This window comes from Hakea prostrata, chromosome 5, assembly GCF_041222555.1.
Source record: "Hakea prostrata isolate BN-2017 chromosome 5, UWA_Hpros_2, whole genome shotgun sequence".
In the NCBI taxonomy this organism is placed as follows: Eukaryota; Viridiplantae; Streptophyta; class Magnoliopsida; order Proteales; family Proteaceae; genus Hakea; species Hakea prostrata.
In genome coordinates this window covers 51,280,020-51,298,912 of record NC_142604.1, presented here as the reverse complement: position 1 = coordinate 51,298,912, position 18,893 = coordinate 51,280,020, and the positions used below count along the sequence as shown (strand labels likewise).

The window sequence follows — 18,893 nt, the reverse complement described above, 5'->3', positions numbered from 1 at the left end:
AATGGCTAGCTGGTGCATATACAAGCCACAAGGAACAAGTGAAACTGAGAAATAGAGAATAAAGGAGGTAGAATATCTAGCCACACAAACATTCACTATGTTATTGGTATGGTTTCAAGCTACAATGACTTAAAATACTCCTTACATCATAAACCCCTTACTCATTACATCTTTGAGGAAAACTAAAAGCAAAGGGTCCAGGTATTGCAGGGGGTTCTGCTATACAATGCCAGTTGTGGGTTACCATTCCTGTATCTCTCACTTCATATCAAGGTCCAAACTTTCCTGAGTCGTCCTGGATCCTCCTTCAGGTGGTGCTGTCCTCCTTTTTATATTGGTTGTCTTGTATGTATACAACTCCAAGTCGTGATGCCCTGCAGTGCTGCTAGTTGCAGGGACAGTGGCTTCTTTTTGTGTGTTGGGGAGATTTATTTGGTGGTACACACAATAGCAAAGGTAATATATAAAGCTGCAAAAGTTTTAAAAGCATCAAGCAAAAGAGTCATACAAAGAGACTTTGGGAGAAAGTTATTGAAGCGTGTCTGATAAGGGAGACTGATATCTTGGTGAGCCAATTTGGTTTTATGCATGGTAGATCTACTATGGAAGCTATCTGCTTACTGAAGAGGCTTATGGAATGATGTAGAGATGGAAAGAAGGATCTTCATATGGTTTTCGTCAACCTGGAGAAAGCTTGTGATCAAATCCTTAGAGACTTAATCCAGTAGGTTCTAGTTGAAGAGAGGGGTGTATCTATATATTTATGTACAAGGGTGTGGTGACTAGCGTCAGATTTATGGGAGGCCAAGGGCTGAAGGCAAGGACTTCCCAATTATGATTTTGTTACATCAGGAATTAGCCTGAAGACCTTATTTTTGTGCACTAATCATGGACTACTTGACCAAAAATGTTCAAGATGGGGTCTCATGGTGTGTGCTCTTCGCCAATGATATTGTCTTAGTGGATGAGACAAAAAGCGTGGTAACGCTGTATTAGTTACAGCCGTTGGCCGTGCCCTTTAGAGTAAGTTAACAATGACAAGGCTTCTATTGTGCCCCAGCAAGAAAAAGCTTACTGCTATATAAATGGGTTAACGGTCAATGGCTAGTGAAGGGTTTATTTTTTGATTTGTCATTCATGAACCATTAAGCATTTTACCTTACCTTAGACTTGCTGAGTCACTCTTTTTCTTCCTGATTGAGTTTGTGCCTCACAAAAAGGACTAGCAGGTTGGTGTATCATTACCCTGATGATATAACATAATGGAAAGTTTCTCGCCTCTGTTTTAGATCCTAGGGCAAGCAAAAGTAGGTATTTCCAAAAAAGACAACGCTATCAACTTCCTTTCGTGGTACCCTAACCCCAGGGGAAGTCGCATCCCTGCTGCCTGGCCGAAGAAAAGGAAGTAGTAGTTTGGCTTCCATTCCCAAGTGTTGGTTTGGAGTTGACCTAGTAGCAGGAGTTGTAGTATTGAACACAGCTGATATTGATCTGCTGCTGGATTCGCTGAAAGATCTGTTGCCAATTCCGGTAGGAGGTGGGCTTCTTCTTTCACTTGAAAGAAGAAGAAGGCTCCGACGCTTCGCCGATTGAGAATTCTGCGTCCCCTAGCCCATATTAATTAGATGGGGGCAGTTTCTAATCCCCGGGAGGAGCCTAGCCTGGTCTCTAATAAGGCTTAGGACAGCTGGGTCAGCAGTATTGTGGTCAAAAGTGTTTTGCACACAAGGTTTTTGATCCAGGGATCAAGGAGCGGTAGGCATCCTTAAGGGTGAGGTCAGTGGAAACTGAGACTTTGGCATCCATTAGGTGGTTTACGCCCTCCAATCCATTATCTGAATCCGTCGGGAAGGGAACGAAGCCATCTCTCATTGTTCGGCTTTGGAACTGTCGAGATGGAACTACTAAAAAGACTACTCTTTTTTGTTTACAGTTTCGTATCTCAACAAATGCAAGAAGAGCTATGGAGATTAACCTTAGAACCAAAAGGTTTTAAGATTAGCAGATCAAAGATAGAGTATATGACATGGAATTTTAGTCATGCTATGATGGATATTGATAATTGCAAATTGGTGATCAAGAGTTACAATGAAATGATTGTTTTAGATCTTTTGGGTTTTCTCATATTAAGTAAGGTGACATAAAAGATAGTGTTTCTCATAGAATTAAAGTAGGTTGGATGAAGTGGAGAGGTGCATCTAGAGTGCTGTGCGATCAACAAGAGGTTTTAAGATTAGCAGATCGAAGATAGGTTAGATCACATGGAATTTTAGGCACACTATGATGGGTATCAACATAGTGCAAATTAGTGATCAAGAGGTACATTTCAGATATTTGGGGTCACCATAATGAGGGTGACATAGAAGATGATGTTTCACATATAATAAAGTGGGCTGGATGAAGTGGAGGGGTGCATCTGAAGTGTTGTGTAATCCGCGTATTATTCTAAAGCTCAAAGGAAAGTTTAATATGGCTATGGTCTACCCAGCTATGATATATGCCGCAAAATGTTGGGCAGTCAAAAAATCTCATGTTGAGAAGCATTGTGTTGTAGAGATGACAAAGTTAAGATGGATGTCTGGGAAAACTGAGAAGGATAAAGTAAGGAGGGAGCAGATTAGAGTGGACTTGGGAGTTGCCCTGATAAATGATTGACTATGAGAGAGTTGGTTGAGGGGGGTATGACCATGTTCAATGGAGGCCTACAGAGGCCCCAGTAAGGAGAAGCGACGTGATCCAAACTGAAGGAATCAAAAGAGGTAGGGTTAGGCACTTAGGCCTAAAATGACGACTGTAGAAGTTGTCAGGAAGGACTTACATAATCTTGGTCATACTTGCATAATCTAGGTCTTGTACTAAGAATGACCTTGGATAAAGCATATTGGAGGGCAAGGATCCATGTGATGGATCCCACGTAGCTGAGATTTTCCTTAAGTTGTAGGGTTGTACAAGGATGTCAAAGTGACAAAGCGACCAAAGTGATGGATGGCTTCCAAGGAAAGCGACAGAGTGCCAATAAAGTGATGACTAAGCAGTCAAAGTGTTCTAGTGTTAATTTTTTGATATCAAATATCAGAAGTTACATAAAATTCCTAGCATTTAAGTATGAAACATTTTGCAAATTTAATGAAAAGTTCATTCATATAATCAGTATCATTCCTATAATTAGTATATAAGATTGGAAATGTAACATATAACTTCAAATATAACAACATCGAAGTGGTTTACCATAGAATATTATTTCAGAATCTCAAAGAAGAAAACGGGGAAAAAAGCGCCAATAAAACGTTGGCTAGGGGACCAAAGCGCCCACTCGAACGCTTAAGCGACACTTTAAGCAACAAAGCGACTGTTTTATTGACTTCAAAAAAAGCGACCATCGCTTTGATTGGGCAGGGATAGCCCGGAAGCTTAAGCGGCGCCTTGACAACTATGGGGTTGTGTATTGTTCCTCTTACTTTTATCGCTTTCCCTTCTCCCATTTGTCACTTATATTTGTTTTTTCTAGTATAGTTCCTATTTTTGTTGTATTTAGATGCACGTAGCTAACCCAATTAGTTTTGTAAAAGTCGTTTTTTTGGTTGTTGTAGTTGTAGAGTGCATTCCCTTTGATTCTGGTTATCCAACTGGCTTCTATTGTATATTATTTATGTTGGAACTTCTTTTTGTGTGTTGGGAAGAGATCTATTGCGTAGGTTAAATACATGCCATCTGTTGTGGGCATCCATCTAGCTTCCCACGCACATCTTCACACCATGGTTGAAGGACTCGAACACTAGGGCAGTTTCATATTCAAAAGTCAGTTAGGCTGAGATCATAGTAGTTTGGTAGATTTTTTTTTCTTCCTCTTTTTGACCTCCACATTGAGGGACATTAGAATTTAGGAGTTATGTGGGCTAAAACTTGCCGTCCAGCCTATTTCAGGCCTTTTGAACACATTAAATTTATTAGAAAAATAGTGTAAATGAAAATTTCATTTTGGACCCTACGTTGGAAACTGCTACACTGAAGTAAAAGTGTGAAATGGCCTATTGTCCACATATATGCTAATAAAAATTTGCAACCACCAAGTTATGGATTGGAGGTAGTTACATTATTTTCAAGAAAAAGCACTTTTCTTATTTCAGATAATAAATAACAGAAAAATAATTTTGAAACCATTTGGTTGCATTAGAGATAGTCTCATGAAACATATTAGAATCACACACATACAACAACATTTGAACAAAAGTTTCTTAAGTTAATTGATTTGGGGGCATGGGGGTTCTTTTGCATGTTAGCTTTGAAAATGGATGGAAGTGGTGAGGGTGTAGGAGACCTAAGAATAGTATCTTGTCACAGCAAAAATTCGACGTAGAAATAGAGCAATCCTGGTATTAAGAGCTCTGTCTTGGCAAGATCTTGTAGAGAGCCTTTATAAAGGGTGGTCTGGCTGGGGATGGGTTGAAATTTCGGTTGAACCGAGATCTCGACTTGGTTGAGATCTACTACCTTTTTGTATCGCCTGGCCCCCCCAAACCCCCCCACTCAAAAGAAAAAGAAAAAGAAAATCTCATTTCAGCTTTCTCAAAATGTTAAGACATTGGGTGAGATCTCACCTTTAAGTTGTCGCACTGTGCTTAAAAGTTGGTGGATCAGTTTAAGCCTCCACTATTTATCAAAATAAGAAAAAAGCCTCAACTAGTGGAATAAATTATGTCACTCTAAGTCAAGTCATTCTGGAGAACACCAGTGCACATATATCCATTGTCAAATTGGATTGTACCTACCTGATGAGCTTCTCTTTGTTAGGTTATCCCTAAGGAGCTATAGTTGGGGTATATTACTGAGCCATTCGGGCTCTGCTTCCAATGATTCAGCAAAACAGAAACGGGAAACTGAGAAAAGAATATCAGTTATGAGTTATGACTTATGACTGGGTGGTTTCTGAAATCCAAGGTGGTACTGTGACCTACTTTGGCATCTCTTTAGACATATACCTGGTTTCCATGGGGGGAGGGAAGCGGGAGTTGGGGTTCATACTATGATGGCTTATGGCAACCATTCGGTCTATAGGGCCCCTTCCTCCTGATAATTGGCTAGCTACTTTCAAGATCATATTGCAGCCTTCCGTTGGGTCATGACACAATTGTGGAGTTCTCCCACAGCAACATTTTCCCTTAGCCACTACTTCCAAACCTTCCCAATCTTGCGTCATTGGTTTTGGTGCTGTCAATCATATGACTGGTCTTAGTTTTATGAAGAGGAGTATGAGATGGAAAATATGCCTTTGTATATTGAAAAAAATCATCTGTCGAATCCACCAAAGATAATCTTTCTCTTGATTGAATTTGTAGTAGCAGTGAGTAGGGTCGAATTACAGAGATTGGTGGAGATTTATTCCTTGATAAAAATTGGGGGGGGGGGTTTGAATTGAGAAACTAAAGAATGAATAAAATAAACAGCGGATGAAGTAATTAACAAGAAAACTAAAATAACAAAACTTTCAATCAAGAATTAATTTAAGTATTGATTCCCTCAATTGATCATTGACTCAAAGAAAACAACTTAAATTTTGGGTAGATTGGTTGTGGTCATTAAGGGTCAATCCTTTAACAACCAATCTTTCCCTACTTTCTCGATAACCTTCGGATCCGTCCTTTGAGTTATTTTCTTAATCAATAAACATAACCTTTAAATTTGTCCTTTGAGTTATGCCTATTAATCATATCAAATATTAAAGACGCAATCCCTAGCCAATAAACTTGGAAAAACCTTGTTTATTTAAACTAGGACATACATTTACATTCTCATAGCAAACTCTCTAGGGCATTGATTATCCATTCGAGGATGCTATTTGTCACTTATATTAGAATAATCAATAAATAACTATTCGAATTGACTAACTATTGAATTAATCATCAAACAATACGTCTCTTGTCTAAGTATTAATCCAATAACATAATGTACATGGAAACGTATAAATACTCAAGAATTAAAGAAGAAAACTAATTACTCAGAGTCTCAAAAGTGTCAAAAATCAAACTTCTATTAATCTTAATCGAAAGTTAGAATTAGCTAGACATGGGAAAGAATAACAAAGAAATGAAAAAAATGAAAACATCGTGCCCTTTCTTCCTTGGAACTGTGGCCTCCTCTTGTTGTGGTGTGTGATATCCATTCTTCGGAAATGCCTGCCTTCTTGTAGAGGTTTCTTACCGATTCTGCATCCTTTCCAATTTTTTTATTTCCATTTTTCTCTTTAGCAATGCAATTCTTCCCAATTCAGTTGTTTCCTTTCTTCCTCTTGGCCCATTCAATGGTTTCTATTCTTCCAGCTTGCCTATTTGGTTGTTTCCATTCTTCTCCTCACTAATGCAGTTGTTTCCAATTTAGTTACTTTCCAATTCAACTTCTTCGTTAGATGCTTGATCACAAGAGTGAATGAAATTTTGGTTATTTAATTGAGACATTTTATGAAAATCCTCCAGATTTCGACATAATCAAATCCTCCAGCTTTGGGCGTGGTTCTTTGATTTGGTTTAGCCTTCTTTTGATTTAAAAATGTGGCGCTGAGGTTCTAAACCACTATTTTTCTTCTTCTTTTCTTTTCTTTTCTTTTCTTTCTAGACTTCATATACAAACTCTGTAGTCTGTCCATATAATAAAAATCCAAATAAACAAGCAATTAATCTCATTAGAAAACAAAGGAATTAGTGTAATATTAATGCAATTAAGCGACCTATCGTATAGCACTTATAGCCTCTTGGGTGCAGAACATCCCAAAAAAGGCAATGCATCCCTTGGGGTCAAAATTTTCCATGAAACATAACTGGTTGGGCCCAGTTCATATTTTACTAAGTATTGGTTTTTATTTAATTTAATTATTTCACATGTGATATAAACTTTTTGAGCAAAGTTTGTCCACAGGTCTTGCTTAATATGGTAGTTGTGGCTAGGGTATTGGTGGGGGCAATGTTTAAAATTGTGTCTTATCTTGTTGAGACGGCGGAGATATCAAGATTTGGCTGGAATTTTGGCGAAATGTGGTACAATGGTGTGCCATGTTTTGGTTGATTGTCTTGGTGGGTTTTGGGTGGTTTTGGTGTCTGGTTTTCCCCCCCCCTTTCTGTACAGCCTGATTTGTGGCCAATAAACATAATGACAATGTTATTTTTGACTAAAACTTGACATCGGGGGGGTGTTCTTGATTTGTACATGCTCGGCTGTATGCGAACAAAATCGGATCATGTATTTTCACAAATGGATATACAAGGGGAACATTGAAACTTTCGTCAAAATGCAAGAACAAATATTAAAGTAGTGGTCAAATCTCAATTACAATTTACAATTTATAAATTACAATTACAACCCCTCGAAAGGGTGAACCTGGTTCCAAAGACTTTTCTGCACAAGCAGAGTATTGGGGTAAGGGGGCAATCTTCCTACGTAGTCTTACGGCATCAATTTTTTATGGGAGGCTGTCTCGATGCCTTGGCCTTGGTGCTACAACTGTGGTACACCAACTGTTGCGACAAGATTTGCCCTAATTTCAACCCCGTGAAATTCTTGAAATTTCACCTAAATACTGAGATTTTGTCGAAATATAGTGAACTGACTGAATTTTGTTTCAGCCCCTATCTTGTCTTGGACAGCTCAAGAGTCGAGACAACTGAAAATTTGCGAAATCTCGCTGAGGTTTTGCGATATTTTGTACATTGGTAGCCCTGTTATACGGTTGTCATTTGTCACATCAGGTGTGCTTAGTCATAGTGGGGACAAAGTGGGAATGTGGGTACATATATTTTTATGAATTGGGAAAGAATCTATTGCCTATTCCCTCATGTTCTACTGTTTGTATAGGGTAGACATGTGATGCCTTGACCTTATATTTGAGGATGCTTGTCTTTGCGATGCAGATATTAATTCTTTGGTTTTACTAGTGACCAATGTTCAAGGGAGACATAAGCCACTATTTTGGGAATAAATAAATGCATTGATGTGGATCCTTGCTCTGATACCATGTGGAGAAATTGAGATAGTAATGGGTTTTGACTGATTGAATCACAGCCCCTCTTTATTTATAATAGATAAAAGAACATTCTGTAGTAGGTAAAAGGATAGAAATACCTTACAAGTAAAATACACTTGCTGAAATGCTACTTTATTACAACAAATTACCAAACCTTGGCAGTAGTCAGGTGCTTATATTCTTAACTATGTATATCACTTTATGATTTACGCACATCAGGATGATTGAATTTTGACATGACATCAGTGTAATTGATTGATCGACAATCCATCGTTCAGTTTATATGGTGATTGATTGTTTGGCTTGAAGGCTTCAATTCTGATTTTAACTATTTTATGGTTATTTTTTAATTGGAATTAGACCTGATCAAAGCTCCCTTTTTGTTTCTTTAGGATGCTAATCAGAGGGTGCAAATGCATTCATCTTTGATAAGAAGGCTCTCACTTGAAAAAGAATTGGAGGTTTGTTTGGAGTAACACCCTGGTTTTTTCTTGTGTGAACTCTCAAATGTTTTACCTTCATTAGCATTGTATGAATCATTCTATGGTATTTTAGTTTTCCCCTTGCTGTATGAAAATGATGGTACTTGGCTTTCTTTTTTGTCATTGAATGTTTAAATGAAAGAGAAAGAAACTGATAACTTGTCAATGAGTTATCCACTATCTGACTGCTGAGTCTACAACAACAACCGCCACCATCTACTGGCTTTGTCCCCGCCAAATTTGGTGGGCTACATGGATTCTTGTCTTTGAATCTGCTTTGTTTGATGCTATTACTGGATACAAGGCCTACATTATGCATATCCTATCTCACCACTTCTCTTAGGTTATCTTAGGTTTGACCCTAGTTCTTTTACTTCATTTATTTTGGATTAGATCGCTTCTCCGTACAAGGGCTTAATGGCCTCCGGTGAATGTGGGTTGCCACCTCAATTGACTTTCTCGTAGTCCATCATTTATCCGAGCTACTCCTAAACCAGCTTTAACATGGTGATTTCTTATCTTATCCTTCCTAATTTTGCCACTCATCCATCCCAACATCCTCATTTCTGTTACAAAATTCATTTATATAATGCTTTTTAACAGCCTAACATCTGCACCATACATCATAGCTGGTCATACAATGGTCCTGTAGAATTTTCATGCTGAGTCTTTAAAGGGAAATTTATTTGTTTAGATGACCTCAATTTCATATAATTTTTCTCTATAACTTTACCTTGTATCTTAGACTATATCCATATCTCATGCGTTCCTCTCTTACCTATTTGGAGTTCCACCTATCTTTACTAATTCTCAGCTTCATTTCACCCTTCCCACATCAACGCAAACCAGAAGCTGGCTTTCATAAGATACTAGCCTCTCTGGTCTGCCAAGGTCATATATCAAACATGGAACTTCTCTTCTGAGATCCTCTTGTGTTTCTTTGTTGACACACAATTTCTCTTCTTGCAACAACAACATTAACAACATAGCCTTATCCCAACTAATGGGGTTTTCTACATGGACTCTTGCCTTCCAATTAGATCTATTTGAAGTCGTGTTGGATGGAGATATACAATACTAATAAATGCTTATCTTTTCTCACCATTTATCCTTAGATTATTGGGTCTATCCCTTGCTCTATTCATTTGTTCAATCTGGTTTAAATCACTCTCCATGTAGGGGCATTTAAGGGCTTCCACTGAACATTGCTGTGCCAACTCAAACGAGTTTCTCATAGCTTATCGTAGATTGAAGCTACTCCTTAGGCGAGCTCTAACATGTTCATTTCTTGCTTTATCTTTCCTAGTTTGCCACTCATTCATCTCAACATCCTCATTTCGACTACATAGAGTATCATCTATATATCTATATGTTCTTAACTGCTCAACACTTCAGACCATACATCATGGATAATATTTCTTATTTTAGTTAATATTAAAAATAACTTTTTACATGCACCCCTAGTTTTGCATCGGTACCATGGAAACATGCCCAACTGTGCAAACCTTACCCATAGGTCCACACCATTAGGCACCATTTAGGACTGTCTCTAATTAATGATTGGAATCAAATGTTCTTTTCAAAATGCCCTTTTGTGTCAAAATAACTTAAATGTCCCTTAAATTAAATCCTATTTTCAAAGTTGAACCTTACACATAGATGTGGGTGAAGGGCGAATCCCTTCTTCATTGGTTAAGTTGAGCCGCTGAGAAATAAAGGGCCCTGCTGGAACTCGTCCACCAACGCTGGAAACCATCCACCAGCACCATTTCTTATATAGTCTTATGTCAGATTTAGGATTTCATTTTTTTTTTTTGTTTTTTGAATTCTTACATCCTGGCTTAGGAATTCAGATGGTGATCTAACTTCCGTGATAAACTTGTAGTGAATCACTTGGTGGAAGAGAATCTGGGATTGAGGAGGGGATCATTTTGATTACATCTCAAACCATTACTTCTAGGGTGAACAGAGTTGGAGTTGGAACTCCCTTTGAAATGCTTTACACTTCACCTGCCCGTTTGGAGATGAGTGGTAATGATGAGGAGGAAAAGTATGCCGAGGTGGAAGATCCGCTTCCTCCATCCTGAATCACTCGCAATAACTCCTCCGTTGTCTCCAATGGAGAAGCTCCCTGTTGAAGTGTGTTTGTGTCTCTGAGGGATGTATGGTCAATTGGAACTGCAGTCAGTGTTTCAAATGCTTTAAAATGATACAGAAGAGGTTTAGATTCAACAGAATTCTCTCAAATGACATGCTTCCTTCCAGGCAATTTCAAGCACCAAAGAATCTACAAAGTTCTTACTATTCTTTCCACCACTAATATTCTCACAATGTAGGTTAAACAAATTTTCCAGGTTCCCCAGACTGTAAGAACAGAGATACAGAGCTTTGGAGTTTTTGTTATGTATGCCTTGGATTGACGAGCACGACCTGAGCCTGTAGAGACTTGGCTGGGTTTTCTGTTGCCTTATCCCCCCCCCCCCCCCCCCCCCAAAACAGCAGGAAGACCAGCCTTCTTCTTACCATTTCCATTACAGTTGGGAGTGTTCTTAAGAAATAGTAAAACAGAGCCTCAGTAGCAGATCTCCATGAGGGAGATGTTCGGTGGTTGGAGAAAGGAAGGAAGAGGACGGGTGAGGGGATACCCCTTCACCCACCTTTATGATTCAACTTTGAAAAATAGGGTTGGATTAGGTTAAGGGTAAAATAGTAACTTCGTAATAACATCGTATTTCAGTTTTTTAGGGTAAAATTATAATCTCCCCTCAGCCATTACCAGACCAGGAGTATTTCAGTTTTTTAGGAGGTGTTTCCATAGTTGATGCAAAACTGAGGGGTTCATGTGAAAAATTCTATTGAAAATGATGATTCTTGCCTTAGGTGGTATTATGTTGATAAATGGTGAAAAGCATATAACAAAATTCGGTTGAAATTTTGACCGAAAATTTCCATTTTGAGAACCTCGAAACGAAAACTAGGGGACCAAATAAAATCCCAAGTTTCGATCGAAACAGTTGAAATTTCGTCGAACCTTGTCAAAACTTGGTTCAACCTAGCTGGACCAGCTAGTTCATAAGAAAAAAAAATCCTAAATTTGGTGGGAAACATGGGAAATTTCATGGAAACTTGGAAAATTCGTAGAAACCTGGGACTTTTTCTTGCAAGTTTTGTAGCTTTCCCAAATTTTTAATTTTTTTTTAATATTTCTTTCATGTTTCCCTAAATACTGTGACAAATATTCCATCCATCAGGACTTCCCTATCCAAATTGCGTATTCCCTCAGACTGATTATCTTAGGCATGTTGATGGTCAGATTTATAAAGTTGCAGTTGTCGATTACCTTAACAACCATAGGCATAAAATGTCATGGAATGTCTATGTTCGTTGGTTAGAGGAGAAGATGTTACATGCATAGTATTACTCAGCTTACAGGATGGATCCACTGAGGCACTTCTCTTGGCACTGAGTTGTACTTTCCTTTTATTGTTAGTTACTTTGTATTTGATGTTTTGAAGTTAGAGATTATATATTGAATGTTATGTACTTAAGTAGTTAAGTTTATGGTGTACTTCTTAGACAACTCTACATTGATGTTATTTACATTGAATGACATATCTACATTGACTTTTTTAGCAAAATGCAGCCAACGTGTTCTTTATACTGTAATTAGCTTAAATGCAGAGTCCCACACTAAAATACTCCCTAAAACCTGTCGAAACCTGCACAAAAAAGTTCTAAGTGTCCTCGAAATTTCCTAGTTTCCCACCTAGGTTTCCCATTTTCATCTGGTCGAAACTTGAGTTTCCTTCGAATTTTTTTCTATGGTGAAAAGTGAGCTTTTCTTTCCTGCATTAATCAGAGTTTTCTTCTAGTTCTAGATGTGCCATATGTTGATTTTAGTACTGTTGACAACCAAGCTGGTTTTATATTTGATATTGATATTAAGATAACTGGCAAATTTAATTTAAGGTGCTTGTATCTTTTATGTTATGAACCTTTTGATATTTACAGTTTTCCAATCTCTTCATATGTCTCTTGCTTCATATTTTCGAGTGTCCATTAATTTGAATTTTATAGATGGAAAATTGAGGGAAAATTGTGGTCTTAAATCTAATGAAGATATATGGCTGCACTGCTACTAAAAGCCTTAAGAAGGTGATAGAGGCAAAAAATATGCTTTGAAATGATCTTGTGGGAAAACCAAGTTGTAAAATTTTCCCTAACCCAAGAAAGACCAAGATTGGAAGAAAAGAAAGCATCAAGAACCCCAAGAAAGGTCAAGATTGCAAGAAAAGAAAGAAAAGAAACCAAGATTCAATCAAGAATCATAGGACAGAAACCTACCTACACCTCCATGCATCCTTAACCCATCTAAACCCAACCGTGAGCCCCAAAACCCATTCTTCCTTTGCCGCAAGACCCTAAACCCTAAGCTCCCTTAGCTGCAAGCCCTAAAATTCCTTTTATATCTACATTAAAACTATTCCAAAGTCTGAATCTGAATCTGACCCTGTACGCTAAAACCCCTTTTATATCTATGCTTAAAACTATTCCCAAGTCTGAATCTGACCCTGTAGCAAGGTGACTAGTTTCTACAATTCATTGTCTCTAAGCCTGGCCATCCCACCTTGGGTACTGTTTGGGTACTTGAGACCCTAATTCCTCCAAGAAATCTCCCATAGGATAGCTGTTCTGTAGAGAGAGGATCCTGGAGTGAACCCAATTTTAGGTTTAGTATCAAAACTCAAAACCCTTGAATTTGGTTTTCATCACAATTGGTTTTTGTTTTGAGTTAGTTTCTAATTTCGAGTTAGAGCGCAGCTTAGAGCCTAAATTATATTACAACTCTAGCATATTATGTATAATAAATAGATCCCCCACTCGATGGGGACTGGGGGAGATCAGAATGAATAATGAATAAGAAAGCTTCTTTTTGAGTAACTGCTCTTGTGCTTGTTAGCTGGTCATGGTTATAAAGGTGAAGGCAAGCCTAGACACCTGCAATTGGTTGGAGATTGAGTAAACCTTCATTCTCTATTTGAGTATTCCATCCTAAAGACTGCATTCAGCTTGCCTTTTCCTATCACCTTTTATTTTTTATTTTTTACTTTTGTTGAATTTTTGGAGTTCCCAATGCATCCAAATTTCAAGGCCAGTTTGTCAGTCTTACCACTCGTCTATCCCACACTTTAGGCACATCATCTCCCAAACCCTAGTGCCCTTATATCCTAGTCTGACCGCATTCTAATCATCCAATTTCATGATATAGATGTTTTCTTGAACTTCTGTGGTCCCTAAAGCTCTCAAAACAAGAACCCTTATGTCTTCCAATTTAGCCATCCAAACCCAACCAAACTTGGAGGATCATATCTTATATTATTACCTACATTCTGTCCAATCTTGTCCCATTCCCAACCAAACCTGGGGGATCATATCTTTATATTGTTTCCTACATTCCGTCCAAGTTTTGCTTCATTCCCAGAACTTTTCATTTCATATCGAAAGAACCTGTCCTGTCCCCCCATTCTAAATCTCTCCAAAACTAACACCGAGTCATCCTTTATGCTATTTCATTCTAATTAATCCAATCAAGGAAGCCAGAGGCCACTCGCCACATCCATCCTTACTAGTAGAATCATCCCATCACAGCCCATATCACAAAGACCCCCCCCCCAACATATCCCATAACCAAAATCCAAGAAGCCCTTTCTTGGTCCCATATCAGTTGGCTCTCTTAAAAGATCTTGGAAGAAGTGGCCCTCAGTCAATTGAGGCTGCATCAGAGACCCAAAAGCTGCCAGCCCAAGATGGCTGGCCCAACCCATTGCTGGTTGGCCTTATGGTCCAATGGACCTGGCCATTGATTGTGTGAAGTCGTGAATGCTTACTTTTAGAATAATGCTTGCCAAACATCATCTTGTGTAAATCAGACATTCACTCCTGAAAAATATCTCCATGCAAGTCGCTACTGGACCACACAAGTCTGACCAAATATTCCTTGAAGAACCTGTGGATGTTGACAGAAAGAGGACCTGATATATGGGATGAAATAATATCAGAAAATGGGACCACAGAGACTGGATTACTGGGAAAATTCTGGACATACTGCCGGTGGGACTGGTTCTTCCCTATCAATCTACGTCAGGGATGATGTGGCTGGATTTAAAAAGTAAACAACAACAAACAACAATTAAACCTTCCCATTTAAATAGATTTAGGAAGTCATTGCAAGTAATGTGGTTACTGCATGGTTGTTGTGTTCAATAGTCAAGACAATGGCTAGAAGTCCATGCACCTTGTCCACCTTACGTCCCTTTACGCCTACCTAGGCAGTTAATGATCAACAACTATGTAGGGTTGAATCAAAGTAAATTTTACTCGCTTTAGTATTTTACAGGGTCATCTTGGGTTCTAACATGCCAGGGAAAACCTGTTTCCAGGGTGCCTCTGGAGTCTGGAGGATTTAAGTATTTAGTGTTTTTGTATGTGCGCTGAACTTTTGTTGGCATAGATGCACAAGAAGGATGGATACTAGTACAAACAGTTCAGGTTTCCCTGCCGGTAAACGCCTGTTGAGTTGTTCTTAATCTTAACTTATTAATATCAAATATGTGTTTTTAGCTATTTCCATTTTATGCAGCTATTCTGAAAATGTCTGTTTACGTGCACTTACAACTGCTGCCTTGTTGGCACTCTAGCATTTTGGATAAACCTTGTTTTTTCTTGTTGGCTTTTGTCATTTTTCATTTACATTTCTTCTCAAGTTTTGGTCTTTTTTAACAGGGGCATCAGGGTTGTGTTAATGCAGTGGCATGGAACTCACAAGGATCACTCTTGATATCTGGATCAGATGATACACGAGTATAATTCTTCCACTTGCATGCTCTCTCATCCTGCCTTTTCTCTTCATGTATCTCTGCTTTGTCACTTATCAATGCATGTCATTCTGATGAAGCTCTTTCAACTTCTTTCTAATGACTAATTAAAATGATTTGCATCATTTAATGGGATCTGTATGTTTCTGATATTTTGATCATAATGAAACATTAATTAAGGAACTTAATAAGGCATAACCAGAAAAAAATTGTTCTTCATGATGCAGGGCAATTTTATGAAGTAGGATACCAATTAACAGAATTTCTGCATGTCATGTAGCCAATGCTAGTTTGTTTTCAGAAGACTCACAGTTTGTAAGGAGTCATACCTTACTTAAGATTCCTAGTTTCTTTAATTATTTCCCAAGCCTCTCCCATTTTCAATGTGGTTCTCAGTTTGCGTTACTGCGATGATCCAGTTTGGAACAGCTAAAACGATCAAAGTGGATAATTTACGAAGAATGGAGGGAGTTGCCTCCAATGCAGTGTAGAGAAGCAGCTAACAGTAGGGTTGCAAGTACAGGATTAGAACCAAGTTTGAGAGGAAACCAGATAACTTGTTCTGAACAATTCAGACCAGCTCTAATTTCTAGTTGAATAAACAATACAAAGTAGTTGCTCAAGTCTGTAAAATATGATCTGAATTTAATTGGAAGATTTAACATATGAAAGGATTCTTCTGGGGCTAGGTCCACTAGGATTCTTATAACCTAGAAAATCAGAGAATTCCATACCAAAATTCATGTTTCTTAGCATTCGAAACTGACATGCAATTGTGGGAAAGAAAGCAAGGAAGAAAAGCTTAGTACTGAAACGTAGATATAACTTGGATTAAACAAAAGAAACAACACAAGCCTTGTCCAACTAAATGGGGTCGTCTACATGGATCCCAATCAGCTCTAATATGATCATTTCTTACTTCTTCCTAGTTTTGCCACTCATCCATCTCAACATATTCATTCTGCTAAAGTGAGTTTATCTATATGATCCTTCATAACCTTGCACCATAAATCATAGCTGGCCATATGATGGGCATGTAAAATTTTCCTTCAGGTTCTTAAGAATGTGTCACAAAAAACCCTAGATACATCTCTCCACTTCATCCATTCTATTTTAGTTCACTGGAAACATCATCCTCTATGTCACCTTCTTCATTTATGATTGAGCCTAAGTGCTTTAAATAATTGCTTTGTGGAATCTCCTTCTCATCAAGTTTTATCTCATTATTTGTCCGTACATGCCTCAGAGTTACACGCTAGATATTATGTCTTTGTTCTACTTAGTTTAACGCCTTTTGACTCCAAAGTTGATCTCCATATCTCTAACTTGGCATTAATCCTTGCTTGCGTCTCATTTGTCAAAACAATATCATTAGTAAAAGTATACACCAAGGTACTGTTTGTTTGAAGAATTTGAAGTGGAGCAGGAAAAAGGGGTGGGAAAAAGTAAGCTTTTCCATAACATTTCAAAATCTAGATTTTTTGGTTCAATATAGTGGGAAAATAAGCAGACAAGCTCCCTTAATTCTTAAGAAAGCTTGTTGTGGATGTGACATCCTACTCCCCCCCCCCCCATCTCTTTTAAAAGTCATACATTTTTAATGGGATGTGTGGGAAAAGAGGGAAATGATAAAAGTGGGACCCACATTTTCAACTTTTCCATAGAACCGTTTCCTTTCCTATTCCCCCGCCCTACTATTATTGGGACCCACTTTTTTATTTTTCCCACCCTTTTTTATCTTGCAAACAAACAAAGGGCAAGGAATCTCATTTAAAAATGTCTCTGGTCAATTTATCTCTGATTGAGTACAAATATATGAGGGCTTAAAGCTCATTATTGATGTACCCCAATTGTAATAAGGATTCAGCTTGGCCACCCACTATTCTTACACTTGTCATTGAACCATTATACCTATCCTTAACTATGTTCACATATTTATGTGAAATGTTTCGCTTCTCTAACAATTGCCAAATTAGCTCTTTAGATACTCTATTATAGGCATTTTCAAGGTCAACAAAGATCATTCGAAGATCCTTCGTATATTCTCTATATCCTTTGGTAAGTCTCCTAATAAGTAAATAGCTTCCGTGTATGTTTTCTTGGCATAAACCTAATTGGTTCTACATAATAATGGTTTCTTATCTTAAATATGTTCTATTATCCTCTTCCATAATTTCATTTTATGACTCATTAGTTTTATGCTTTTATAGTTCATGTGGCTTCGATGCCACATGAATATCCCCTTTATTTTTGTAAATGGAACCATGTTGCTTCTTCGTTCATTAGGCCCCTTTTTTGGGCTTCATAATCTTATGCAGTAACTTGGTTAGCCAAGCTGGCCATTGGGGTTCCCGAGTTCTTCCATGCTTCTATTGGATTTCATCTAGACCTTGCCTTCCTAATGTAACTAGATTAATTGGGCCCAAAACTCAGAGTCAAAGAAGCCAATCTAAAGCTGGTTGAATCCCCCTCAAGGGCATTTTGGTCGTTTTCCAGCCCTTTTAGGGCTTAATATGGGTCTAGATTGAATCCCCTCAATCCAAGGGTTATGGGTCAAATTTTATTTTATTTTTTATTTGGGTTAGGAAATTTTGAGTTATGAAGAGTACCAAGTTCATTATAAGTTAGTTAATTGTGGACAAGATAAGATTCCTTATTCAAGAGGGTTCTTATCTCTTAAGAGTTTGTGTTGATTTAGAGTTGTCTTTTATTAGTAGAGTCCATGTAATGAGGTGGGATCCTAATCTATAAAAGAACCCCACCTAAAGTCCAAGTCTTAATTAGTAAGAACCCCTTCCCCAGGATTGCACCTAACCCTAGAGTGTTCAGTTTCCTTGATCTAGGAAAATTTCTGCACTTGATCTTCTTCCTAGAGAAATTTCTGCAGAATTTTGAAACTTTTGAAACCTAAGTTAGGCAATTCAGACCTCCTGAAACCTCTAAAACAGCGAAAACCCGTATCTGAAACTGCAATACTTCACACACGCTTGTTCTGAACTGCAGAACAACTGTCAACAAAGCCATCTCCTTCCCTAACCCTAACCGTAACCTGCTCTAATGCTAATTTGTGTTGGTTCTCTTAAAGAGGGTCCTGGAAGATCTAACCCAAACCCTGGGTTACATCACATCTCTACTTTGATAAGCCGTGAATTTTTTTTCCAACCGCGAACTTAATAATTCTTCGTGTATATGTACAGAAATTGGTGCTATGGAATTGTGTAATCTTTCGGGACACCAATACTAGAGTTATATCCATTAGCCTACTAGGGAATTAAACTTTCTATCCCATCTTGATCTCCTCATCCCGTACTAGTACTTTACCATCTTAGCTTTTAATACATCTAGAACGGTCAAGGTCTCTACTCACTCCTATGCTTCTGTTTAACTATTTTGTAAATAACTTTTCACCCTTTCTCTGTGCTTAGCTTATCATATATGTCTTCATATTTATTCTCCCTTGCTTTTCCTGCAGTTTTTTTTTGGCTTCACTTTGGCAAACTTATACCTTTATAAATACTCTACATC

At 38.0% G+C, this 18,893-nt stretch overlaps 1 protein-coding gene across 4 annotated transcripts in view; it reads left to right on the top strand.

The window, feature by feature from the left end:
- Positions 1-18,893, top strand: part of ASG2 (transducin family protein / WD-40 repeat family protein) — a 73,814-nt gene that overhangs the window by 2,123 nt on the left and 52,798 nt on the right. For all 4 annotated transcript variants that reach the window (XM_089154565.1, XM_089154564.1, XM_089154563.1 and 1 more), the window contains exons 2-3: positions 8,404-8,472; positions 15,277-15,354. In XM_089154565.1, the coding sequence (XP_089010691.1) occupies positions 8,404-8,472; positions 15,277-15,354 (147 nt within the window). The remainder of the gene's footprint in view (positions 1-8,403; positions 8,473-15,276; positions 15,355-18,893) is intronic.